Source organism: Fusarium flagelliforme (assembly GCF_020744385.1).
Source record: "Fusarium flagelliforme strain FIESC 12 MPI-CAGE-AA-0113 chromosome Unknown B0J16scaffold_1, whole genome shotgun sequence".
Lineage (NCBI taxonomy): Eukaryota > Fungi > Ascomycota > Sordariomycetes > Hypocreales > Nectriaceae > Fusarium > Fusarium flagelliforme.
Window position 1 is genome coordinate 5,938,912 of NW_025763503.1, and position 26,347 is coordinate 5,965,258.

A 26,347-nucleotide genomic window follows, 5' to 3' on the forward strand; every position below is an offset into this window, starting at 1 on the left:
TTTGCTCGCCATCAAGGTGAATTTTGCAGATCATGTCTTCTCGAAGTGCCTGGGTTAAATACTGGGGTTGTGATGTCAGATTAGATTTGGTGTTAGTGGTGTTTTGGACTACCTACGAACTAAGAGCGTGATCAGTCACCAGATTATAGCCCGGTAGTAGGAGAATAGCTTTTGTTAGCTTTAATTAGCATACTTTTATATCATGATATCTGACAATGAGGAATATCGGTGCTTTGGGTCACATACCCGCAGCTTATACCAGAGCAACACACGTAGCCTACGCCCTTGTAAGCAGCCAAGATCGCTCGCTTACCCTATGATGGTCAAGCTTGATCTTCAAAAGTAAGATCTTGTGAGAAAGGGTGTTCATCATAGCCAATAGAACATTAAAAGTTGATTGAAAACAGACAGATTCGCATTTTGATGGCTTCAAGGGCTTAGTCAGCGGGCGGATCGCTGTAAGACCTCGGGAGTTGCGGACCTACCAAACTAAACCGTTTACGGGCTGAACACTCATTGGATGTCTTTGCTCACTGCTTGTTGTATATCAGTTCAGGACTCGCCCTTGCCTGCTGACGTTGAGCTGTTGGCAGTTGGCATATCTGAATTTGAAAGGAAACTTTCTAGTTTGCCTGGTTATTCTCCGTGACTAGCAAAGCTTGCTCATCTCAACTCTCCTGCTACAAATCGCTCAACCCTGTCTCGACTCATCGTGAAAGTTAGCTTTGGACAGGGATTGAGTCGTACCTTGTATGAGTATCTCCAGGTATCTCTTTGGTGCGAGAAAAATGGCTAAGACAGTCTGCATTGTTGGTGAGTTGCGCCTCGTTATGCTGGATATTCTGGCTGACTCTTGTAGGTGCCGGTCCCTCGGGACTTGTTGCAGCCAAGACCTTGTTACACAACACTGCCCCTGGCGAATTCAAGGTCACTATCTTCGATGCTCAGAAAGATATTGGAGGTCTCTGGCCTACGTCCAAGACGGACAATGGACGTCAAGTTCATCCGTTCATGTGGTCGAACCAAAGTCGACATACAATGCAGTTCAGTGAGCTTGCCTGGGAGGACCGCGACCCTCAGCTCCCGCAGGGTTGGATGGTTGGAAAGTACCTCCAGAGATACCTTGAACGCTTCTTGACGAACAACATCGACTTTGAGCTTAAGCTTGGCACGCGCGTTGAGAACGCACAGCGCCCGCAGGGATCGGCCAATGGCTGGACTGTCAGTGTCAAGTCAGAGGCTGGCACCGAGACTAAGAACTTTGACTACCTCTTGGTGGCTTCTGGTTTCTTTGGCAAGCCCATCATACCCGAGAGTCTGAAGGAAGAGACTGGTGTCCCTGTCATTCACAGCAGTCATTACAGGGATATTGAGAGTCTTCTGGGTAAAGGCCGAACTGGTGGCGGCAAGATTCTTGTCGTCGGAGGACAAATGTCTGGTGTTGAGATCGCAGGAACCATCGGCGCGCATCTTTCATCCGAAACCAACTCGCCTGAGCAATCAAAGGTTGTCGATGTTGACAAATACAGTGTTCATCATGTCATTCAAAGGCCGATATGGGTGTTTCCTCTCTACACAAGCCCTAAAGTAAGACACTATCAAAAGTCCGTGTTTTGGTCAATCACTAATGTGCATCTAGCCTACAAACAAAGCTGCCCCGTTTCTGCCTCTAGACTTCTCATCTTACAACCTCAATAACCGACCCAGACCGCTGACTAACACACAAGGGCATATTCCCGAGGAAACAGCAAAGACTGTGCATAGCATCTATAAGGGCGTTCTTGGCACTGATCAGTCTGAATTCTCTCCTTTGCTCAAGACCGATGGCACAAATGACAGCAAGCAACCTTACCTCGCCGTCAGCGAATGGTATACCGATTTTGTTCGATCCGGATTAATTGCATTGTCAAATGGCAAGGTTGAAGGTCTCGACGGCTCTACAGCAACATCGTCCGATGGTACGAAAATTGAAGATGTTGCAGCTGTAGTAGTAGCAACTGGGTTCGATCCTTCACCCTGCATAAGCTATCTCCCAGACGACGTGCTCCAGGCACTCAATTTCTCTCCAAAGCATATCGATCAGCCTATTGCTCTAGCCTTCCACGGAACTCACCACCCTGAAGTCCCTGATCTGGGCTTTGTTGGATTCTACCGATCACCATACTGGGGTGTCATGCAAATGCAAGCTCGATTCGTGGCAGCTTTATGGTCCGACAGTGTGTCGCCAGGACGTGAATCGGAGGTCTTTAAGAACAAGCTTGCCGATGACGTTTCTATCCAGCGAACCCTCGACCTGCGAAATGACCCTCGTGTGTCACAGTTCCCAATGGGAGACTACCCTTACCTGGTGAACGAGATGGCAGAAGCACTTGGGCTAAAGATCCGCGAGCCTCTTACGCCACCAGTTCCTAATCTACCACACAATGACCTCCCGTTGGACATGCTCACACCAGCACGGTACTCAAACCCCAGCGATGATCAAGAGTCGAAGGATGCGGCAACACAATCGCTAGAGCAGACACGCAAGGATGCGACTGACGGCCTTACAACTTCGAGATTTGTGGCCCACGCTGTATTCCGAAGCCTCCTCGGCACATGGAAGCTGGAGCGTGATCTCATCAGCAAACTGCCATCGCACCCAAGTGGCCATTTCAGCGGCACCGCAAAGTTTCTTCTTCGCGAGAAAACAACTGATGGTTTACGATGTGCCGGCAACCCCAGCGAAGAATCTGCGGATGGTGAAGATCTGGGCATGGAATATCTCTACATTGAAGAAGGCGAGTTCAAGACAGCTCAAGGCTTCGGTTTCAAAGCAACACGTCGCTACGTCTGGCGCTACGATGAGCTCAAGGACGTGCTGAGCGTTTGGTTTGCTAAGCCGGAGGATCTCAAGCGTGCGGACTACCTCTTCCATGAGATTGAGTTCACAAAACCGACAGAGAAAGGATGGGCGGCCAAGGCGGGGCATTTGTGTATTGACGATTACTACGATGTCAAGTACAACTTTGCGTTCCAGGCTGTGAATTTGAAGGAGTGGATGATTGAGTATACGGTTAAGGGGCCTAAGAAGGACTATACGATTACTGGAACTTATACTCGATAAAACCTCTGTGTTATAGGCGGAACGTAAAGCAGATAGAATCAAAATACAGGGGAATTGGATGGTCGTGATGCATCTCCGCGGCAGGATCGGACAGAAGGCGGACCGGGCCGATGTTTGAACCTTTCCCCACAGGTTAAAAACGAGATGCAAGATGGGAACCAGATTCGATCTACTTGGGTAGTATTTCCTGCATCCGCGGAACCAGTCCTTTGGGTTTTGATGCTAGCAAGGTCACATCATCTGCAGACACTCTATAATTGCGGCTCCGAACCTGCAGTCCGCATCCACTTCCTGTTGTATATCAGCAACTCTAAAACTGCATGATGGGTGCTTTAAATTAGGTCTAAAAGAGATGTAAACGATGGTATGCGGTATTACTGACGAACGGCAACAGTACCATCTGTTGCGCAAGTGAGAAAGGGAGAGCGACCTTTCTGGAGTACAGTATAAAGAGGAATGGCGAGGAGACTCGTGATAAATCCTCACTTAGTATGATAACATCTCTGGGGAATTTAGGGAAGTGAAGTTGCAGCACTGTATATCTTTAGATTTTGGCCTGGTAGTATATCTTGGCCAGTCATCGACTTCTGATAGACCACTAAATGTTTGTCAATAGCCTATGTATCTCGTGTGTTAGGTATGCTTCACCTCCAAGAACAGACTAGATGTACAAAAGGCCAGCCAGGACAATTGTATTAACATACATCGAGATTGTTCTAACATTAGAACGCACCACCCTCCCTAGATCGTTTCAATGAACAAGCCGTATCCGCGAACCTGACAAGACACTTTTAGTTCTCATCGAGATGGGAAACAAAAGTCTGATGATTTAGCGATCAGGCCATTTCGTAGGGGGACTGGGGTTCTGCATCCCTTGTCCCTTGCATATCGGCCGATGTACGGGCCCGGGTGGGGCTTTTTGACCCCGGAACCCCGGACACGGACACCGAACGATTCTGGGGAGTTGCTTTCCATAATTCTAGGAATTTTAAAACTGAGGGAAAGATGAGTCAGAAGCTCTTGGCTGATTGGCGAGCGCGGGGTGCATTGGGGAATTTTATGCTGTATGGAGGTGTTTATATGCCCTTGAAAGCTGCCTTTTTAGTGTTATCAGCAACAACCCATAGAGACAGGAATGCGTTTCCTAAGAAACGCCAATGAGTAAAAACCCAAAATAATCATTTTCGAGTCCCCCCATTCGTTGGAGACCAACTCAATTGTCAGCTTTCAAGTTGCCCCCTCTCCTTAAAAAGACGCACAAACATGCTTGGCATCCAAGCTATGGATATGATATGGTCTGATCTTTGAAGGCACATGCTGACGACACCGCTGTTATTGGAAAGAGTATAGTGAGTCTTGGTGGTAAATGCGTTGTAGATTGATTTTGATAGTCTATGGCCTCCTTTTTTGTCGTATGCTGTGTGGCTGTGTCTGTCTGAGAAATGGCTCCATTTCCTTTTGTTTCTCTAGTAAGGAGAGGCAGCTATCGAATGGCTGTCTCTCACAGTCTGAGTTGGTGTAAATTTAAGGTATATTTATACTCAAGACGAGCCTTCCCGTTGTGGAGAATGCCTAGACAACTCTAATGCACCTTCCAAGCTTACATCCCAGCTTCCCTTCAAAGACCCCGCGCAATTAAGGAAAGAGCTGAACGTCGCACAAAAATACTCCTTCCAGGTTCTTCTATTCGACTTGGTCTGCCTTGACCTTGCATCGTTACATTCTACACCTCCTCTACTTGTTCCATTCATACTTTTCATTCCATACCTACTTTCAATCATCTCAATATGAAGCTCGCCGTATTCAGCACGAAGCCCTACGACAAAAAGTACTTGACGTCCGTTCTCGACGCCAAGCATGCTGCCTCGGGCATCGAGTTCGTCTTCCACGAGTTCGCTCTCAATGAGGATACCGTCTCTCTTGTCGAAGGAGCCGATGCCATCTGCGTTTTTGTCAACGATGTTGTCAATGACAACGTCATTTCAGCTCTGTCAGAATTTGGCGTAAAGGCTATTTTGCTGCGTTGCGCAGGCTTCAACAACGTTGACCTCGACGCCGCCCAACGTCTCAGCATAATGGTCGCCAACGTTCCTTCTTACTCGCCCGAAGCTGTCGCTGAATTCGCCGTTGCTCTTATTCAGACTCTCAACCGAAAGACCCACCGCGCTTATAATCGCGTTCGTGAGGGTAACTTTGCCCTCGATGGTCTTCTTGGAAAGACTCTCCATGGCAAGACTGTCGGTATTGTGGGTGTCGGAAAGATTGGTCTTGCTACTGCTCGCATCATGAAGGGCTTCGGCTGCAGACTGCTCGCCTACGATCCCTTCCCTTCTCCAGCTTTTGAGGAATTTGGCGAGTACAGGAATCTCGAGGACCTTTTGCCTCAGTGCGATATTGTCAGTTTGCATTGCCCACTTATGGAGCAAACACGGCACATTATCAACCGCGAAACTCTGGCTCTCATGAAGCCGGGCGCTATGCTGGTCAACACTTCACGAGGTGGTCTGCTCGACACTGAATCTGTCATCCATGCACTCAAGACAAACCATATTGGTGGTCTTGCCCTTGATGTGTATGAGGCAGAAGGAGAACTCTTCTACAACGACCACTCGTCCACAATCATTCAAGACGATAAGCTCATGCGTCTTATGACATTTCCCAATGTGGTAGTTTGCGGCCACCAGGCTTTCTTCACCGAGGAGGCTCTTACCGAGATCGCCGAATGCACCCTTGGCAACCTTGAGGAGTGGATAGAAACCAAGACGAGCAAGAACTCATTGACTAAGGACCTTAAGCTGCGACGTCGTGAGTCACTGCCCGTCCGAGCCATCTAAGACTGGCCTTGGTTCTTCGAGATCTTCTTGTTCGTCGTTGCAGCGTATGCGAAAGAAGGGTGAATATCCACTCGAGCCTCTAGTCACACGCCTGCTTAGACAGAACTCTCTACGGACCTTCTCTTATTGCTTTTGCCATCATCTAAGGCTTAGTATGGTGACCTAGTGTTAGCGTGGGAGATAAGAGAGATGGGCCCTTGCCATGTGCTTCACCCACCAAGTGGACCTTGAAGAATCTGATGCGACCCATCTCATCACCGAAGTGCGCCGGCGCAAATCAAGGTCGCACGAACGTCTCCTTATCCCCTGAAATTCCCGTTTCTATGGACCCTTGGTAGCTGCTTCATGTTTTTGTTTCATGGGTTTTCGTGCGCTTCGGGTTTTGTTTTTCTTAAAAAGGGTGAAGAAATATTGAGTTAGAGCTGTTACAAGGTCAGCATCGTTCAGTTTGGTAGGGTAAGGCATGCTTCACAGAGGGCACATGATAGGGGCACTGATGATATAGTGTATTCAATAAAACAATCCTAAATTCCATGGGTATTATGCTAAATATCCAAATGCACTCTAATGCTTTTCCGTGCATATTCAACCCCTTATGCAGGTCCTGTCCAAGTATTATCACTATTCCACCTCTTTCTAGCCGTCATCATCTCAGTCTAAACCCAAGTCTATTTTTATAGTGGCATGGTCCATCAAGGACAAAATGATAAGAAAGCTGGATCTTTTTGATCAGCTTAAGGGTTGCTGACATAGCTTCGAGCACGGCGCAAGTCCTCGTCCTCAGAATCGTCGCGAACCTGGTTGCCCGCGTTGTTGCGGCTCTTGGCCTTCTCAATATCATCGACACTCTCATCCTCGCCAGCGTAAGCGTACTTGCTGCGCGCACGAATCTTGGCACCGTACTGCCAGAACAGAAAAGGGATAGCGCAGCAAGCAAGACCGAGGAAAGCCAAAAGAGTAGAGGCCCACTGATCACCGAGACGTTCGTACATCTGCTCAGTGAAGAGGACAACAGCGGCACCCCAGAAACTTCGGATACAAGTCTTCGCTGCGAGGGCAGAAGCGGCTTGGTGCTGGTAGGAATCGACGAGGTAGTTATTGGCAGAGTTGTAGAGGAAGATGAAACCGAAACCGACAGGAAAACCACCCATAGCAGGGCCAGCCCAAGAGAGATTCTCGTAAGAAGTCCAGGCAAAGATGAAAAGACCGATGGGAATGCACCAGCATGAGATCATCATGGGAATCAGACGGACCTCAGCGGGAGGATGACCATTGTGCTTCTTGACCAACTTGAGATAATGCTTGTTGACAAAAGGCGCGCAGAAGGCAGACATGATGACACCGACTGCAATGGGGATGAACATAAGACCAGTCTTTCCAGCAGAGTAACCCTTGCCCTTCTGGTAAACGATGGGATAGGCGACGAAGAACATGTACAAGAGACCGTAGAGAACACTCATGTACAGAGAAATGAGGAACACGATGAGTTCGCCAAAGAGGAGCTGGAAAGGTCGAATGAGGAAAATTCGAAGACGTTCAGAGATGGGACGCAGATCGAGCTCCTGCTCAGTAACGTGGTCTGTCTCGCCAGTTTCGGCTCGAAGCTTTCGGGCGCGACGGGAGAGGATAGTAGGGGCGTAAGTCTCGGGGACGGTGAAGGTGATGAGAACCCAGACGATGAAGGCGAGAATAAGCTGGATCCAGTAGAGCCAGCGCCAGCCAGCAGCATCAGAGAGGAAACCACCAACAAGGGGACCAACTAAAAGAAGCATTAGCATGAATATGTATAGTATGGGGATGCTTGAGTTGACTTACTGGCAGGACCAATGAATGGAGCAGCAGAGAATGCAGCCATGGGAACACCACGCTCTTCATTCTTCCACATATCGGCAAGTGTACCACCAACGAGAGTCATGGGCGCAGAGAAGGCGATTCCGCCAATGGCACGGCATACCAGAAGAGTCTCGATGTTGGTGGCCACAGCGCAAGGAATGATAAAGATGAAGGCGACGAACAGAGTAGAACCACTGAGTTTTGTTAGTAACACTCTTTATAGAACCAAAGCTGAGGATAAAACTTACTAGATGATTCTTCGTCCGTAAATCTCAGACAAAGGCGCAAAAGCCATAGGTCCAACACCGAAACCAACAACGAACAAACTGATACTCGCAAGAGCAAGCTCATTGCTCACATGAAGATCCTTCGTCACACCCGCAATATCAGCAGTGATGACAGACGAACAGAAGGCAACGACAAAGCATGTCAGCGCAACACACATAGTGCACCACCACTTAAATGCCTTGCTCCAATTCTTAGGATTTCCAGGGTCTCCAGGCGTAAAAGTAACGAGCTTGTAGCGACGCTCCGTTCCAGGCTCATGGTTTGTGGACTTGCGAGCGATCTCTTCGGGCTGCACAGGACCGGGGATGGCACCGCCTGGGACTTCGACACGGTACTCATCGAGGTTGGCGTTTGCGCTGAGGGTACGGTAGGGGAGGTCGATGTCGAGATCTGGATCGCGGTGTTCCTTTTGAGAGCCGTCTCTCGAATGGGAGTGGCTATGAGAAAGGGAGCGGCGGACACGGGACATTGTGCTTTGGTGGGTGTTTATGGGAGCAAATGTTGCTTCATCTCCGCGGTTTTCGTTGTCGAGTGTTGTTGAGGATCTATTTGTGTTTGGTTGATCCATGATGAATAGATAGAGTATTCAACTCTGGGTATTAATTAAGAAAGAAGATATGACAAACAGAAAGTAAAGATGAGAATCAAGTTAATGTCTCACTCAAGATGTTCAACCCAGTACAATTCAACAGACAAGGACGAGGGGCCAAGCCCACCTCTATATACTACTCTCTTCATTTCCAAAGTGACCCAAAGAATTCTCGCCGAAGTAGTAAAAGAGAACTGCTCCACTTGATATCGCCGCACCCGAATTCCGGGTCTGCACCGTGGAAAGTGGATACCGCCACCCGGACCTTAAAGACCCACCTCTGCGGGTGCGGCTACGAACCGTGCGGCTCCATCCGATATCAATAAGCACCCAGACAAGATAAACAAGACAGACAAGCATAACCAGATACTGTATCAGCACAGGACAGGGGTTGTAATCAAGTAAATGGGGATACTTCGGTGTTGAACTGCAGTGCAGTGTAGTATTATCGATTCATCTGTGCTTCTATAATCAGGGGACATACTACCATCCTTTGCTGTCAACCCTTGTTTCCTTGGGAGCCTCATTATCAGCTGCATGTTTTCTCCTTTTCCCTCTAATTCTTTGTCTTTCCCTAGCTTAACTTCATTCAACTCTGCTTAGCATATACTTACATCGATCTTACTCTCTAGTCCTCGGTCTGCACGTCGAAGTGACGATCTTTACGGTCGTTTCTACATCTCCACCTCGGACCCGAAGTGGATCTACTCACTCCCTTCAGTTATCGCCCGTTCATCGGAAGCTGAACCATGGGCTGAAGCTCAAAGTAGCGAGACAAGCTAAAAACTCAAGCTTCGCGCCAACGTCATTGATGCTACTCTGATCCCTGTTCATCTGCTGGCAATAATCCTGGTAATAAGTTCAAAGAAGTATCATGTTGTTTATTGATGCTATCTATCACTGTCAACCCATAATGTAATTTCTGCCTCCCCGGAACATCGCCGAATCTCTCTTCATCGCCAACATGTTATGCTATCATCAGATCAGCTTAATTGAGTTCCATGTTGACTCTCGCGATTCCATTCAGTGCTATACTGACCATGCATTCATTGCTGTCGCTTTCCAGTATCCTGGTAGCGCATCCGTGGTATCGTTCGACCTGCGGCAGTTGAAAAGCCGCATCTGTCTTTGTCGACAGGGCTGTCTCTAAATTCGTCAAAGGCTCAACAACCACGTTTGGTGCTGTAACAATCTGATCGTCGTCACTCATGATATAGTCGCCATTAAAATCGACCTGTCGTAAAGTACCGTCTGCTTGCACAATAGCACGGTTGGAGGTCTTTCCACGCCCGCTACGTAAAGCCCACGCCCGTGCCCACCCTTGTGTGCTGAACGCCCAAAGAACCGTGTCAGGTCCCAAATCCATGGCAAGCTCCACCAGGTTGTGACAGAGAGAAACGGGTTGTCCTCGAATTTCGACTGGACGAGGCATTGTCTTTCTTGCGGAGGGACTTTCTGGAAGCTTAATACTGCTGTAACTTCCTTTGATCCGTTCGCCCGTTCCACCTACCATATTACCTTCCTCTTCATACTGGGTTGCATTCATGCACGTTTGACGACATCGACCTTGTGATATGACGGCAAACAGATCGAGAGGTATCGTGTAGAGGACGATCATCTGCAAGTCTGTGTCTGAAGACTCTGGTGGATCGAGTTTAATGGACGTGACACCGGCACATTCCCCTGGGTCCCCTAGACTGCTGTCCCCACCGGCAACCGAGAATGTTGCAGCGACACAAAGGCCATGGCTCGTGTCAAATTCGGCTGTGTATAACACGGGTAGCAAAGAATCGAAGGGAGGGGGGAATCGGGCCTCGCAAATCAAGCGATTCGGGGACCCGGCAGGTGCATCAGTGCCCAAAGAAAGGGTTCCTGTTCTCGGATCTGTGTACAAGAGGTGGTGTCCATCACTCAGTGGGACGGCTCTGTAGTGATCCGTGATGCTGCTGGTGGAATAGCCAGCATGTTTCTATCGTTGTTGACCTTGACCATCGCGTGCTTTCGCCAATAAATATTGGGCCAGCAGATCATTAGCTTTGGCATCTCCACTGGGCGGGTTCATCGCCATTGAGTCAAACTGCATGTTCTCGTCAAACAACAGATCTCGGAGTGTGACCTGTGGCCGCGCAGGGAGTTTCCGCTTCGTCCGAGCAGATTGCCCAGAACTGCCGTGTTTGTCGATTATCGTCACTCTAATCAAAGAAATCTGATTATGGCAACACCATAAAGTCAAATGCTGACTGATGCTGTATAGGTAGGTATAAAACGATTGTGTGTGACACACTCGGGGATGGGAGAGTTATGATGAATAGACTGATGTGAATGATGATGGAAGAAGACAAAGCAGAACGATTGCGTAGGCACCTGTGTAGTTAGGTAAGGTAGGCAGGTGCCTGCCTAACCAACACCTAGGTAAATCAGTGAAGGCAGGACCTACCTAGGTGCAGTCGGAGTTGGAAGGTACATGTGCCAAGTGGAAGGAACTGGTGGCGGTGGCTCATTGAAAATATCACCAAGAATCAAATCAATTCCGTGTTTACCACCAGGGTACAATGTTCTACTACTTTTCAAGCGACTATCGTGTACTGCTGCGATCAAAGAAAAGGGACAGGCATAACGATACTTATTCAAACTTCCCAAGCCAAAGCGAGCGCTATATCCATGCACGTATACGTCAAGTGCCTTCATTAAACATTATTTCCCCCATTGTCTCGCCAAACATTGTCATCCCCTATACCAAGTGTGCCATCGACACCTTGTAGGATAGGGCGTTCACTCCCCTGCGTCGACTGTGTGTCATCCGTAACAATTGGAGGGGGTGGCTCGTCGTAAATCCAGGGTTGTGGGAGCCTATGACAGAGTTAGCTAGTGGTTATGACGGGTTTCCGAATGATACTTACGGAGCAACAAGGCTGGGATTGTTGAACTGCATTCCCTTCTCCTTGTACTCATCCAATGTGCTTCCCCGGCGCAACAGGGTTTGTGAAGGTCGAGCGGCATTCTCATCCTCGAATGCATCGTCCATTGCAGCTGCATCGTCCGAGTCTTCGTCCGCCCTAATTGCGCGGAGAGCAATGTATTTGGTCAAAGGTTCATATCGGCGCTTGATATAATAGCTGTACCAAATGGAAAACGGAATCAGCGGTAGGATAGAAACTGATTGAATGAAACCTTGGGCCGCCGCGATCCGGCCCACCATGACAAGCTCAAAAACAAGCAACCCAACGATGATGCGGTAGCATATTATTCTCCACGCACCCCCGGTAGCATGTTGAGGCTGATCCATTGCGTAAAGTACCATATACTTGAAGGTGAAATATCCAAGGATAAAATAAACCATTCCGACAATGAGAATCAAGAAGCCGAAGTTCAAAACACTGTAGATGATGCACAGGTTGAACACAAGCAACGAAGTGGGCAAGAAGAAGCCATACTGGAAGACCGGGGGCTTCTTAAGCTCAAGAGCATCGCGCGGTGTCTTGGAAAGCCATTTGAGGAAAGGATGGAGGAACACGCTTCCTGCCTCGAGAATTCGGAAGGGCATGAGACCAATTCCCTGCAGCATAATGAAGCATATGTAGAAGATTGAGAGGTCTATCACATCAGCGGCTATGGCTTCTGGGATCTTGCTTGTGTCCTTGACAATTTTCTGCAAATCAGACCAAAATTCAAGCCCTGTCTTTGAGACTGCGAAAACGAAGAAGGTATTGAAGAAGGTGAAGAAGTAGTTCTTGGATATAACTGAGAGCTCCACATCGCCTTGTGAAATCATTCCCTGCTGGTTGGAGAGATAATCATATAAGTAAGGAACAGCAACGTTAAGAAGCGAGACAGCCAGTGCAGGCAACCCATTCGATGCCAGAGAGTAGATAATGGTGTGGGCTCTTAACCATTTACCTAGTGTAGGAGATACTTTTTCGATTGCACAAGGAGTCATTAAACCAGCTAGGAAAGCAGTCGGGGTAATAAAGACGAGAGTAACAACAATGATGAAAGCCGTGACGGTCCACGATTTGAGACGGCGCATGCCACGAGGCGCGTACGTGTTTCTCCAAATAAGATCCGAGGGCGCTGGTGTTAGTTTTGTCAAAAGGCGACCCGGTCTAGGATCGATGCGTGCCTGGATGGCCATCTGACATGACGCAACGGAGTCCATGGTAACAATCGCCATGTCCGTGGGTGTATACGACTTCTTGCGGGCCTCGGTGACCTGAGCATCTAACCTCCGAAGCCTTTCCTCGTAATAATCGATAGCGTCCACATTACGGGATCGCAGGCCAAAAGTACCATAGCGTATGTTAACTTTAGGCCTACCTTCATCACCTGAATCCCAAGGCTCTTGCTCCGAATCGAGGAGGCGTCCGTTTTCTCCGGCGTCTCCATTTGCTTCATCTTGAGGACCATTTTCCGAGACTCCGCGGTCGCGTCTTTGCGAATGTCCATTGTCTTTCCTCTTTTGCCGCTGATGTTTAAGAAACGTGGCCCAGGCACCCTCAAGGCCTCTCAGTGCAGTGTCTCTCGCATCGACAAGGTCATCAAGCTTCTTCCAATCCCGACAAATCAGAACCCTCTCGACAGTTCCAATCTCCAGCTTTTCGATCAGATTCTTGATGGCGTCTTCCGATCGTAAATCTTCCGGTATACCTGTGAGGCGAAACGTCCTGTCTGTGACGGTGGATTGGGATCCGAGATAGTCCTGACGGAACTTTATAACGCGATGTGTTTCAAGGTTCAGATAGTATATGGTCAGCCCAGCGAAGAAGTAGGTGAAGAAGACAAAAGCCCATAGCCAAGTCTTTATCCAGCTCTGATCTGTTTTGTCCTTGCCCTTTAGCACATCGATGAAGCTCGCGTTTGAGAAAATGGTTTGATCCGATTCGTACAATGCAATGAGGTCGGCTGCTTTATTGCCGGGATCACCTTTCCCGGGCCAGAAGCCTTCATATATGTGATTTATTGGGAAGAGTATAAAAGTCGCGAAGCATGCCATGACAGCGAAGAGTCGAATTGCCATCTTGAAAAAGCTAAGGAACTGTAGGCTGTCAGCATCTGTCAGGGCATTCTAGAGAAATCATTGAATCGTACCACAAAGGCATCAAGTCCAGCAGAAGCCAAGACTTGCTCCTCAGTGATCCTATAAAGTGTAGGTATCCATCCGAAGGCGGAATTGGATAAAGTAGGTAGACCAATCTGGTGGTCGAGACGACGTTTTCGCGCAGCATAAAGAGAAGGCCATCGTGGACGCAAATACTATCGAGGGATTAGTACTATGTATTTGAAATAGATCTAAAAACGCATTGTCAGTCGAGTAAGGGGCAAACATACACAGAAGAGAAGGAAGGCCGAGACGCCGATGGCCAGAGACAACACGAGCTGGACCTCCATGTTCTTCTGGAGGTCAGGTTTGACTGCCGCATCTCCCGTGCATTTTCCTTCATCAGACTTGTCCCCCATGATCAAATTCATCTCAAGAGACATTATGATCGCTCGCAGATGAAGAGGTTGGTGTTTGATGGCGCTGAATGCAAGGCTGAGCCCATTCACGTTGCTTGTGGCGCCTGACGCATGAACCGATGACGTACAGAGACGGTGAGGAAGGACCCACATAAGCTTCGCTTAGTTTGCTGAGTCAACTTTCATGCGAAGTCATTTGGCTACCCTAAACCTGTTCAATTGTAAACCGCAACACATCTCGATCTGTTTTGTTCTTAAAGCATATCAGCAACCTGAATAGTACATAATTAGCTAGGGAAAGAAAAGGCTACTATGGAGTCTTACGTCAAAGGCATACTTTGCGTGGAGTTGAAAGACCTCTCAAGTCTTACTAGCCTTGTTCATTACTGAAAAAACGTTGGGCGCCACTTGCTCGACTTCGGCCGAGACGATAGACGTTCGCGTAACTCTATTGATCATCAAATCAGAAAGCATATTAAGATACAGATCTTAAAAATCAGTAGATTAAGGAACGTCTACGCAAAGTTAAAGAAAACTCGAACCATGTTTCTTAATGCTAGTGCTTCATGCTTCACGAAAAGATAACCGGCCTTTCAGTTGTTCCAGTAGAGACAGGTGTATCTTCTGTCTACCATCGTCTTACAGAGAAGGTTTGCTCGTAAGGATTTACACTACGGAAGACTATAATAATCATGCTCGAACTTCCTTCCTGAAAGAGCTCAGGTAAAAATCAAATTTGTGTTACCTGAAATCGTAGGGTCGTCTATAATCTCAGGGAGCCAACAGGATGCTCCCTCATGGGAATCAGCATAAAGTTGTCTTATTATGAAGAACTGAACAAGCGTTCCTGTTCTTATGAATCGAGTACGGAATCTTTCTATTCATTTTGTGATTGAAGACTGAAAGGGCACATCGGCGTGTGATCTGTTAACCAGCCTTGACCCAAATAGGAGATAGGACAAAGAGTATGATTTGAGATGAATGGAAGAGACGAGCGATGTGTAGTCCATATTTTGCCAAGTCTTTTCGACCAGATACTTGGCGTCACATCCATTGCCCAGAATTCTGGAAACCTTCTAGCAGACATGTTAGCTGCAGGCGAGCTTGGCAAGCTTGAGGAGGTTATGGAAAGAAATGACCACACTAATAAACTACAGTCTTATTCAAGGAGACCTGCGCATAGAACCAAGGTCAGATGCCAAATGAAGAAGGGTAAATAGAGTATAATCAAGACATTTCTCTTTATTCACGAGAACTTACACGGAATACACTCCATCTTGGAAGTCTGGTCCTGGGGCAGAAAGGCCCGAACATCTCCGGTAGGTCTGTGCTTCCGGGTCCGGCTTCCAGGTTCCCATGAACCCTGCAGCCCTGCAACTCCGTTGGGAAATCTATTCTGCCGTGTCGGCCCTGATCGGCACGCAGATGATCCCACTAGTGCAGCCGTTTGTCGCCACTTTCGAACTTGATGCCGCATATTGGGGTTCGTAACAATCTCACTTTGACTTCTATGGTCTTCTCTTACAGTATCGGACCGGTTTAGACTTGTTGTCCATGACTTAAACTGACATTCATTCTAATTGACTCGCTTCGTTGAGTTCACAAGTACGGGAAAGAGTCCGATCAAACGTCAGTAGTTGGATTTCAACAAATAGGACTTGACATAAATCAGTAGAGGAGTGAACTGGCCAGGATATCTCCCTCAAATAAGAGAATCGGGAAGAATGTGATCATGCGTTGCTTACTTGGCAAAGGAGTCTTCTGAAGATGCTATTTTCAAATGGTCTTGTTCACACCTGTCTCGATCAGAGTACCCAAGAATTGGATGGATGAGTACCTCGGCGAAAGAGACAATCGACCCATCTACAATTAGCATATAGTGTACTCTATAGCCAAAGGATTCATCATATACCAGTGTTGAAAGATTTCAAACCATGACTGGTTGTCAATCGAGAAGTGGCTACCTACCTAGTCATATCCCCTGCTCTTGCCGTTACGAACAGAAAGTTTAGATTATCTGGGCCCCACGCCTGCTCGAACGATGTTCCACAAATGGATGAAGCGATGCACTTGGAGGCAAGAACCTCCCAGTACTGTAAAGAGGGAGGGAAGGCAAATGCATTGGTTCGAAACCGACTGCCTCATCACATGTCTCCATATCCCATTGATCCCGCCTCTTCCTTCAAGCTCTCCACCGGCTACCTCTGCTCTTCTGCCTTTTCTAGCCTCAGCATGGTCACGATCTTGGCAAGTTTCCAGTTAGACCATGTGGGACTAAGTTTAACGAACAAGACGCTTTATCAAGCTGGGTTGGTACTCTCCACCAGTTGGACAACGCCTTGACGTTCACCGGAAACAACGCGCGTTTGCCCACTGGTTGATAATGAGGTAAGTGGCTTTGTTGGGCGAACTTCCCATATCAAAGTCTTAACCGTGATAATGAATAGGATGCCTACAGGTGGTCTGACAAGCTCTCGATCATGAGTGCCAGCGGAGACGCCTCATATCAACAGAGAAGAACGAGTGCCACAGTGGCTACCTAACAGAAGGTAACATCGGTCATTGCAGAGAAACCGCCGAGCCCAATTTTGTTACAAAACCGGCAAGAAGGCCTTCTCACACGATCTAATCTAATCTCTGTGGATCGATTATTCTTGGTAGCTCAAAAAGCCGCTAACAGACTCGCCCCTTCAGGACTGAAGCGCCAACTTAAATCCACTGCGGCTCAAAGGCGACAAACGAAAACCTTCTAGTTCGAGACCAGTCCGAGGAAAGAGGTCATCGAGCCTAGAGACTGGAATTTGACGGGTGAGTTGCCTCAGTGGGCCTCGCGACAATCGTCAGAGTGCCGCAAAAGCGAAGCCATGGATGGATATTTGTGAACACAGCGTGCCCAGACTCACGACCTCCAAAGTCGGATGCCTCAAGGCTTTCGGGTCTCCGAATCGTATTAAATGACCCTTTCGATTCACCAAAAAGGAGACAAATTGAATGCAATGCCACGAATGCATTATGGTCAATTTCCTTCCCTTCGTTTGGATCAGATAATGTTCAGGCCCACTGTTGAATCCTCTATCGGATTATCTGATCAGATAAAAGAAACTACAGCGAGGATCCCTGCATCCCAAAAGACCCTCTGCTGCCGGAATTAGTCTGGTTATGGCAAAGATCGTCTAATAGTTTTCATCCTTGTTTGTTTTTCTCAACGGCAAGACAAATTTATTCCCTGACGACCGATGCTAGGGAAGGATTCTCGTCCATCCTACCCACGCTGTTATGCAGTAAACACTCCACTTCATCCGCTCGACCTGCCAGTGCCGTTACAATAATCATGAATCGATGGCTGTTCCTGGGCCTTCTTTACAAATTTTCACTCTATCGGATCACTTGGCATTAGTCCGACTTCCGAGCTGGCGACTGGCGAGCTTATCCGGGGCGGATCCAGTAACTCAACTCGTGCCATGCCCATGATCCTACGGACCCAGCAAGATAATCACCTTGACCCATATCGTATTGCCACTTGTGAAGAAGAAGAAGTGATGGACAGGTTTATACGACTTTTCTGGAGAACGCAACGCTGAGTATAAATCTCAGCGCTCAGCGTGCTGCTGAGTTACAGTTTGTCCTCTCCACCTCGACATTTTAAAGTATTGAGCGTCCTAGCCAAGTGCGATACCCACTGGTGCATCTGTACTCTTCTTCTCGACTGTCTTGACCATCCATTATCTTGAGGCCTTAAAGGCTCAGACAATTAAAAATGGCCGCTCCAACCAGCCCGACCCAAGCCCAGGGCGATTACGAAAAGCAGATCCAGGCCGAGAACCACGTTATCAATGACTTCCCCAACAAGGACAAGGAAAGTGACTCTGACGATGGCTCTGAGACAAAGCAAGATGGTGTCAAGCGTGTTGAGGCCATCACCAAAATCTGGTCTCCTGGTATGATGTGGGCTGTCTTCATCTTGTGAGTCGTTATTATTCCAGCTCAAGACTAAAGGAAACACGCTGACACCAGCAAGTCTTTACTTGGTCAACTTCGTGGATACCCTTCTCCAGTCTGTTCATGCTAGTCTGGTGCCTTATGTGACCTCTTCATTCAGCCAGCACGGCCTGTTGGCTATCACTAGCGTCTTCGGAAGCATCATTGCTGGAGTATCCAAACTCGCAATTGCCAAAATCATTGATATCCGTGGACGTAATGAGGGTTTCCTACTGATGATTCTCATTATCATTGTTGGGATGATCATGAAGGCTTGTTGCCAGAATGTCGAGACCTATGCCGCTGGACATACCTTCTACTGGGTCGGACACGTTGGTTTAAGCTACATCATCGATGTCGTCCTCTCTGACATGACCTCTCTCCGTAACCGCATGATCATGTTTGGTCTGTATATGAGCCCCCGGTTGGCTTCGACCTTCGGTGGCCCTACGATTGCCGACCTCTTCTACAAGCATTCGACCTACCGATGGGCTTTCGGCTCGTTCTGCATTATCCTTGTTTTCTTCTCAATCCCTGTGTCGGCCATCTTTATGTACCATGAGATCAAGGCCAAGAAGCTTGGATACCTACCTGAGAAGAGCCAGCGCAGTGTTTGGGAATCTACTAAGTACTACTTTGTGGAGTTCGATGTTGTTGGTATGGTCCTTACCATTGCTGGCTTCTCTTTGATCTTGACCCCCCTCAACATCGCCACGAGAGCGCCCAACGGCTGGAAGACCGACTACATCATCGCTATGATCGTTGTCGGTGTTGTCTGCCTCTTTGGGTTCGCTGCCTGGGAGAAGTGGTATGCCAAGGTCCCCTATGTTCCCTTCAAGTTTCTCAAAGACCGAACTATCTTGGGTGCTTGCCTTCTCAGCGCTTTCCTGAACATGTCTATCTTTGCTTGGGATACCTATTACAACTCGTATCTCCAGGTCGTTCACGGTCTCAGTATTGCTACTGCTGGATACACCCTGAACGCCTTCTCTGTCACGTCGACCATTTTGGCACCATTTATCGGACTGTAAGTTCCACTACTGCAACGATTGGTCTTGACAAGTTTGCTAACATAGTATCTAGCTTCCTCCGTTGGTACGGGCGATACTACTGGCCTGCTGTATTCGGCATTCCCTGGTGTGTGCTTGGAACCGCGCTGCTCATTCACTTCCGACAACCTGGCAACGACATTGGGTACCTTGTCATGTGCCAGGTTTTCCACGGTGTTTGCGGTGGTATTTGGGCTATGACCGGACCTCTTGCCATCATGACCCAGGTCACTCATCAGGAGATTGCTGTCGTCCTCGCCCTCTACTCCATGTTTGGCTCCATCGGTCAGGCCATCGGATTTGGAATATCAGGTGCTCTTTGGACCAACGATCTACCTAGAGAGATATACAATGCCCTTCCTCAGGACGCCAAGAATCAGACTGCTGCACTTTACGGCGACATGAAACTTCAGATGGCCGATCCTATTGGTACTCCTATCCGAGATGCCGTTGTTTACGCTTACGGCGTTGTCCAACGCGAGATGGTTATCGCTGGTTGCGCTTTCCTGCCTTTGATTTGTATTTGCGTTCTTGTCTGGCGTAACAAGCCCATCGACAAGCAGCAGACCAAGGGAAACGTCTTCTAAACAACGCCACTGCTGCCAGCAAAGCAAAAAGATATTTACTTCAAAAAGCATATTTCTGACCTGTATGCAAAAGTACTCTGTTTATGATACCATTACTCATTTTTGTAAAAGATAAATCTTACTCTGTTATGTTTTTCAAACCGACCCAATCGTTCTCTGTGAACAAAATTGTATGCGGACGAAGATTGTATCTTAGTCAATCTCGATGCCACTTCCTCAAGACATGCACCGAGAGGATTCATCTACAGGTATACTGATGATACGTCAGTGATGAAGCCAAGTGCATTTCGCGCATGAAGTGATGATAAACTCGATCTCATTATCAATGCGTTAATATACGACTGTCAGCACCGATTCACGGCAAGTTGCATATATTGAAGGATACCCGCATCACACCTTTGTCTCGTGAGTTTGCCATCTCAATTGTCGTCCTGTCATAGGCACATGAACCGCCGGTGTAACCTCTCAAGCAATGGCGGAGCCGAAACATGTCGGTTGCTCGGCTTTGAGTCTCCTCTGCTTTCGTGCAAACACTAGATTATGAGATAGGATATTTGAGTTTCTCTGGCTGATTCGAGATGCAAGCAACCGCGCTCACAAGATCAATGTCTGCTTGACTTTGTGAAATATGCCGCACAATGCGACAAAGATGGCGATGAGAATCTGACTTTGGGGGAAGATGGATTATCAATCCAAGTCACGACGGCAGCTGGCAGTAGATCGACGGAAAGATGCAGACGAACAGATCCACGGGATTTCGAGTCGTAGCGGAGTTGGTTTGAGCCTGTATTCTGACCCCAAGCAATACAGTTATAAAGAAATGAATTAAAGCACCAGTGATGAGGTATAGCTGACAGAGATGAAGAAGTAAACGCCACAATTCATCGGATGATAAACTCATTGTTGATCTGGGATCAATTTCCATTCCGAGTTTGTTGTTTCTTGACTATCTGATAGAGATGAGCATTGTTATTCACGAATGGCACACCATCATGCTATAGTCTATAACCACTCCCTGAACTGCCCACCAAACAAGATCGGATGATGTCTGTTAATGTTAGGTGATGTCTGTCATCTTGAAGCACACATGTCGGTCACATTAGATGCATATGCAGTAGTCTGCATAGCCATCTGATCGTCCTTTAACTAGATGATTGCAAGATGGATCACCGACGAAATGTCTTCAACCCTGATCCCAGAGTCTCCTAGTGTAACCCATATTAATGTTTTGCTGCTTGGAAACAAGCCAGCAAACAGTGTATGGTGTTGTCTGTTTGACTACTGGAGTCATGAGGATGGCGCGGCTGGTTTGGTCTGAAATTTCATGAGAAGAGACTGCATCAGCTGCAGAAACAATGGAACAAACGATGAAGGGACAAACGGCTCTTTAGCTACTATAAATTGCATAGTCCTCCTCTCCTTGAAGTTATCATCACAACTACACCACAAGATCATTGGCTCACTTTGACAAGATATCTCTTCTATTCCATTCATATCCCAGACAAAACTACTCAGTACTTCATCTCAACCACAGCAACTCCACAGAGATCCTAAGCATATCTCATACGAGGCAAATTCAACGAAAACTACTCAGTACTTCATCGGGACATCCTCAGTACCTCATTGCAACCACAGCAATTCCACAGAGCTCCTAAGCCATGCCTGAAAATCCCAATCAGTCCGGTAGCGGATCATCCGGCGGTTCGGGTGGTTCAAACCAGCAGTCTCAAGGATCATCTGGTTTACAGACGCAGACGACTCAGACTACTCAGCCACAGAGCAGTGTGCAGTCAACAGTTGGGAACAACAACACTCCAACAGGACAAGATCTGCCAAGAGATCATCCTAACCAGAGCATCGATGCTCCGTCATGGACCACAGTCGGACCGGGTCGGGCTCTGTCGACCGTCATCGTTGACCCTACGGACCCAGCTTATCTAGATATTTCGGACGACGAAAAGGAGGAAGCGGAGGAAGATAAAGGGAAGGGACAGGATGACGGCAAAGGGAAGAAGCCAGAAACGAAGTGAGCATGCGATCTCTACGAGCCCTCAAGAACGTCGAGTGTACAGACATACAGAAACACCTGAGACGCCTTCAAAGTTATCATGAACCAGGCGACAGGTCATGATGAGACTGAGTTGAATCCCAAGGTGGCATGGATCTCTATGTAGAGACATTTAGCGTCTTATGGCACAATGTTTATTGATAAACTGAGGGTCCAGGAGAAGATCAAGCTACTTAGGAGGATCTTTGAATGTTGATGATTTCGGACTATGGAGTATGGATTGTCGGTCAGCTCAGGATAGGAGATGATTTATTAGTCCGAGACATGTTTTATATCATCATCCCGTTTCCACAAAAGCCTAATCTTAAAGCGACTGTTTCTGTATAATTGAAATGACGACGAGGAATGGTCAAGTGGCGCTGTATTGCTTTCATCTAAGTGATCGGCTTTGGTATGAGATGAGATGAGGTCCTAAAATGTAGCTGGCTGGGCAAATCTTGGCAAATCTTGGTGTAGTGGATCAAGAACACAACCCCACTTACAGCGGATGACGAGCGATCAGCGGGTGATTGTCACAGTTACAGTGAAGATGAAAAGAAAGAAAAAGAAGAAAAGAAGATCATCTCTAGGTTGTCCAAGCTCAAACTGGACAATAAGCAGTAGAAGAGTCTAAATGATCCGTGTACTTGTCATTCGTCGTCATTGCCATCCATAAGATTGCATTAACTGCCAAGCATTAAGCACAACTTTCTCGTATTCTTTTTTACGTTGATTTGTGTTGTATTACTAGAATATTACTGTACCACATCAGCACAGCTGAGAATGGCAACTGTGAAGCCGACGATAGAATGTGACTGTGATTCTTGGCAGGGGTCGTCCACGATAGTCTAATAAAAGACAATTGACCTTCCAGTTTCTGATAGACTCGACAAAATGCCGTTTCTTTGTTGGGACTCTGAGCCTGAGATGGAGAAAATCGAGGGACTCGTTCTCGGAAATTGCAATGACGGAAAAATCCAAGAGAGCCAATTGAGGCAAGGATTGAAGTGGGGGGATGAACTATTTCAGGCACGCAGCTCCGCTTACTGGTCTGGGCTGTGCCTCTGCTGGGCTCACTAAAATGGATAACTCTTCAGGCGACTCCAGTGCTTCTACAGCTGTAAAGTAAACAATTAATACAGGCGAGTATTCATGTCATATAACTAAAAGAAGACGAAAGAATCTATATTCCGTATCCGTATACCGATACTCATGTCACTCAGATACTGTACGAGGTTGCACACAGTGAGGATACTTCTTGTACCTTAAATTTTGTTCAGTATCTTATATGATACAGGATGAGGACACGCTGAAACTGAGACGCACTCAGACGTTTTTTGCCGCGTAAGGGACAGGAGGAGAGCGGACGGAAACAAAACAAATAAGACATGCAAGACAAACGCGAAAGGGGGAGAATCATCATCATCAACATCAATGATTCTAATATGCGAGATAACGTTTCGAGTACATCGTACAAAAACCAAAGTCTTGTCCAGACCGCAGCGCCAAGGCCAGGCCATTGGATTCGGTCTTTTGACCGCGTGATACCATCCATGGCCTTGACCATGGCCATAAACCTGGATCGAGATAATAGCGGTACATGGGGCCCATGTACCGAAACCATGGTCAGATGCCGTCCGGTCTTCCCGTATATACCTAGAGCGCAGGTCTCTTGGCGTCCTTTTCTTAGTTCCAATGGCTCAACTCGTACAGCACGGTACTGGCCGGCTAGGTGGGTAACAGAAGAAATGTCCTCTAAGGCTTAGGCTACCAAAATAAAGGAGCCTAAATGCTTCTCCAGATCGCCATAAGATGACTAAACTATTTCGTCTCTTATGATTATGACGGTCAATTCTTCTGACACCCTGCGGCCGCCTGGGCATGCATTATCACTGGATGATAAACAACCGCCCAGAGTAATCGTACGCGTATGTATGTTTGTATTTCCAAGGTTTTGTACCGTACCTACTGTAGGTACAGTAGTATCTTTCCCTTGCAGACCATCAGATCAGTCAATAACTGCAGATTCATTTCTCTTGCATTCCCCATCGTTGGCAGGTCATTTCGTATCTAAATTCCAATTCCCTCTTCTTTGTCTCCCTCTTTCGCTTCCAGCATTAGTTCTCTTTAGCCAAGACTAGCCGATTAGACGCAAAGAAAAAAAAGTCTCCAAAAGACGAGACAATTGCCTCCACCGTTCAAACGACCCTGGCTCGTGGTCCGGGTGCTGGTTCGTTCAGGTCAGGTTCTGATTCTGCCGCTTACAGTTCAGTGACTGATCCGCCCCAATTTTTCCCCAGCTGCAGGCTGTTGTGCGCTGAAAATACGTTTCGGCCAGTCGGGGCAGTCGCCCACTCACCTGCAGCTGTACCTTTGGGCTGCCCACCCACTTCTTTTTCCATGCCCACCCCAGCCATTTGTATTGTATCTGTCTATCGTCAACAAAGAATTCAATTCTTCCCCCCCTCTGAACATACACTCAACCACCTACCTACTAGTACATACAGTGTCGTCTGACTTTCGTTATTCTTATTTCTCTTGGACTAAAACCATCTTCACCACCCACAGAAACAAATCAACGAGGTTGGGCACTCGTACTCTTGTTTATTCTCTCCTCCCAAGTGGCTTGGGTGACGACACGACTCTTCAATAGCGCACGCAAGCCAGCCTTGGCTTTTTTGGAACCTGACAACAGCGGACAAGACAAGAGCAAGACAGGCCAAGCCAAGCCTTGCCTCCCTCCAAGTCCTTGCTTGGTGTACCCAACTCTAATCCTCGCTACACTGTACTGTACATCCATACATACAAAGGACTGGACCGTCCGCCCCGGTGGAACCGACACAACCTTAACCGTCCCGTCGTCTTTCGTTTTGCATTGATTTACATCTTCCACCATCACATCGCATTACCTCCACGACTCGTCGCTCGTTTTTTTTTTTTTGGTCTCGTCTCTCCGACCTGGGTCTTCTACTAACCTTTAATACACAGTCACAATGGGTGCGTCATCATTCACATCCCAGCATCTTCGAATCCCCTCATACTAACATGCGACTTTCACAGCCGATCCAGTAGGAGCCGGAGCTGGTGCCCAAGCCGGAGCCCCAGTAACTACCATCGTCCCTTTCAACAATCAGCAAGTCCTTCCATCTTGCGCTGCCGCCTGTGGTCCCCTATACGACGCCAACGGTGCCTGTGTTCCGCCTCAAGTAGCCGCCGACGGTGGCGCCAAGGCCTACACATCATGTTTCTGTCTCGACCAGCGAGTCGCCGCTTTCAAGACTGCTACTCAGGGTGTTTGTGATGATGCTTGTGGTGCAGAGGGTCTTTCATCGATCGCTGGCTGGTTCCGCAGCATGTGTGGTACTGCGACAAAGACGAATGGAGGCTCAACACAAACTCAGGGCTCAGCTACGACGGGCACAGAATCTTCATCGACTGGTGGTTCAAGGCTTGCCAACCAAGGTGATGGTGGTGATTGGTACGTCGATGGCTTGTTCACAAAAGTCTCGCGACATGCTCTAACATGGAAATAGGATCTCAAACCACTGGCAGTGGGTCATCATGATTGTCGTTCTCGTTGTCGGTATCACCGCCATCTGGGTCGGTGCCTGTATCTGGCGTCGCCGTTACCTTAAGAAGAAGGATCGCCAATCTCATCTCATCCAGAAGCACTCTGGATCCGCTTCACGACCATCCTGGGGTCCCGGCATGGAGGCCTCTGAATCTGGCGGCATTCCCTACGACGACGAATCGAACCGAAACTCGCACGGCCTCATGCTCCCCGGTGCTGCTGCCAGCGCCCCCGTCGAAGAGGAGCCAAAGGAGAAGAAGCGATGGACCGTTCGCGACCGAACATGATGAGGGACACCATCACCATGTTTTGACGTTAACGCCTTTTTCCGACTCGTAACGATTCTCCTTGCAATGTCCCGAGTACCGACCGAAAACAAAATTTCACCTATTGTTCGCCTCACGATATAAACCGCGCATTTACCATTCATACGGCCTCGCTCTATTTGATATTATCGGCTACTACAATTCTTTTCCCGGGTGGATTATACCCAGCATTTGATGATGGACTCGCGAGTGCATGGTTCTGACGATCAGAAACTGCAACAGTTGAGAAATACTGTTTGCAACGTTTCTGTAACTCACTGCTAATGCTTTTATTGCGTCTGCTCTCATCATTGCTGTCTCCCCCAATGGCGTTCTTGTTCTTCGGGTACACACAGGCGTTTGAAGGAAATAAGATGGGCGGGCGTGTTTTTAATGATTTGTTCTTGATTTTTTGGTGGACGCTACCACAGAGCTTTGCAATTCGTGCATGTGTGGGTATGTCCAAGGAAACACTGGCGATTGCAACTGCAGCGATGGAGGAAAACGAAGTTTTTGGCACGTTTTTTTATTTAGACCAGAACGGAAACATTCTCTGGTTATCTATTTGGCATATTTATTACTTGCGCGTTCCCGGGCAAAAGAGGAGGAATGGAGTCTATCCTTGATAACAGCATATATAACAAATTCACCACAAGCGAAATCTTAACTCGCAATTACTTCAACTTTTCTTCCTTGGCACTATGACTCG

At 47.8% G+C, this 26,347-nt stretch overlaps 7 protein-coding genes across 7 annotated transcripts; 4 read left to right on the forward strand and 3 right to left on the reverse strand.

Annotated features, from left to right (window-relative positions):
- Nucleotides 1-788: 788 nt before the first annotated feature.
- Nucleotides 789-3,103, forward strand: B0J16DRAFT_352882 (uncharacterized protein; the record flags this gene model as incomplete). Its single annotated transcript, XM_046129277.1, has 3 exons — nt 789-813; nt 860-1,587; nt 1,640-3,103. 3 exons carry the CDS (start codon nt 789-791, stop codon nt 3,101-3,103), a joined length of 2,217 nt encoding a protein of 738 aa, XP_045989855.1.
- Nucleotides 3,104-4,640: 1,537 nt separating this feature from the next.
- B0J16DRAFT_330045 (uncharacterized protein) lies at nt 4,641-6,427 on the forward strand. The gene has a single exon (XM_046126402.1). It carries the CDS (start codon nt 4,891-4,893, stop codon nt 5,935-5,937), a length of 1,047 nt encoding a protein of 348 aa, XP_045989856.1. The 5' UTR covers nt 4,641-4,890; the 3' UTR covers nt 5,938-6,427.
- Nucleotides 6,428-8,785, reverse strand: B0J16DRAFT_297752 (major facilitator superfamily domain-containing protein). The gene is made up of 3 exons (XM_046124471.1): nt 8,019-8,785; nt 7,753-7,964; nt 6,428-7,696 (listed from the first exon to the last, which is right to left on the reverse strand). Exons 1-3 carry the CDS (start codon nt 8,624-8,626, stop codon nt 6,672-6,674), a joined length of 1,845 nt encoding a protein of 614 aa, XP_045989857.1. The 5' UTR covers nt 8,627-8,785; the 3' UTR covers nt 6,428-6,671.
- A 596-nt stretch (nt 8,786-9,381) lies between these two features.
- Nucleotides 9,382-10,672, reverse strand: B0J16DRAFT_36405 (uncharacterized protein). The gene has a single exon (XM_046129915.1). It carries the CDS (start codon nt 10,263-10,265, stop codon nt 9,636-9,638), a length of 630 nt encoding a protein of 209 aa, XP_045989858.1. The 5' UTR covers nt 10,266-10,672; the 3' UTR covers nt 9,382-9,635.
- A 662-nt stretch (nt 10,673-11,334) lies between these two features.
- Nucleotides 11,335-14,125, reverse strand: B0J16DRAFT_352885 (uncharacterized protein; the record flags this gene model as incomplete). The annotated part of the gene is made up of 4 exons (XM_046129278.1): nt 11,335-11,497; nt 11,548-13,679; nt 13,733-13,897; nt 13,973-14,125. The coding sequence occupies 4 exons, from the start codon at nt 14,123-14,125 to the stop codon at nt 11,335-11,337; spliced, it is 2,613 nt and encodes an 870-aa protein (XP_045989859.1).
- Nucleotides 14,126-17,678: 3,553 nt separating this feature from the next.
- On the forward strand, nt 17,679-20,088 carry B0J16DRAFT_36453 (major facilitator superfamily domain-containing protein). The gene is made up of 4 exons (XM_046129945.1): nt 17,679-18,064; nt 18,120-19,106; nt 19,163-19,777; nt 19,827-20,088. Exons 1-3 carry the CDS (start codon nt 17,859-17,861, stop codon nt 19,713-19,715), a joined length of 1,746 nt encoding a protein of 581 aa, XP_045989860.1. The 5' UTR covers nt 17,679-17,858; the 3' UTR covers nt 19,716-19,777; nt 19,827-20,088.
- A 4,667-nt stretch (nt 20,089-24,755) lies between these two features.
- B0J16DRAFT_314532 (uncharacterized protein) lies at nt 24,756-25,620 on the forward strand (the record flags this gene model as incomplete). Its single annotated transcript, XM_046125192.1, has 3 exons — nt 24,756-24,759; nt 24,823-25,240; nt 25,296-25,620. The coding sequence occupies 3 exons, from the start codon at nt 24,756-24,758 to the stop codon at nt 25,618-25,620; spliced, it is 747 nt and encodes a 248-aa protein (XP_045989861.1).
- Nucleotides 25,621-26,347: the final 727 nt, after the last annotated feature.

Excerpts from the sequence above, each read along its gene's own strand:
- B0J16DRAFT_330045 (XM_046126402.1), top strand. The coding sequence starts at position 4,891 with ATGAAGCTCGCCGTATTCAGCACGAAGCCCTACGACAAAAAGTACTTG.
- B0J16DRAFT_297752 (XM_046124471.1), bottom strand. The coding sequence starts at position 8,626 with ATGGATCAACCAAACACAAATAGATCCTCAACAACACTCGACAACGAA. Across the intron at positions 7,965-8,018 it reads TACGGACGAAGAATCATCTA|TGGTTCTACTCTGTTCGTCG; the intron begins GTAAGTTTTATC and ends AACAAAACTCAG. Across the intron at positions 7,697-7,752 it reads TCCATTCATTGGTCCTGCCA|TTGGTCCCCTTGTTGGTGGT; the intron begins GTAAGTCAACTC and ends TGCTTCTTTTAG.
- B0J16DRAFT_36405 (XM_046129915.1), bottom strand. The coding sequence starts at position 10,265 with ATGATCGTCCTCTACACGATACCTCTCGATCTGTTTGCCGTCATATCA.
- B0J16DRAFT_36453 (XM_046129945.1), top strand. The coding sequence starts at position 17,859 with ATGGCCGCTCCAACCAGCCCGACCCAAGCCCAGGGCGATTACGAAAAG. Across the intron at positions 18,065-18,119 it reads ATGTGGGCTGTCTTCATCTT|TCTTTACTTGGTCAACTTCG; the intron begins GTGAGTCGTTAT and ends GACACCAGCAAG. Across the intron at positions 19,107-19,162 it reads TTGGCACCATTTATCGGACT|CTTCCTCCGTTGGTACGGGC; the intron begins GTAAGTTCCACT and ends CATAGTATCTAG.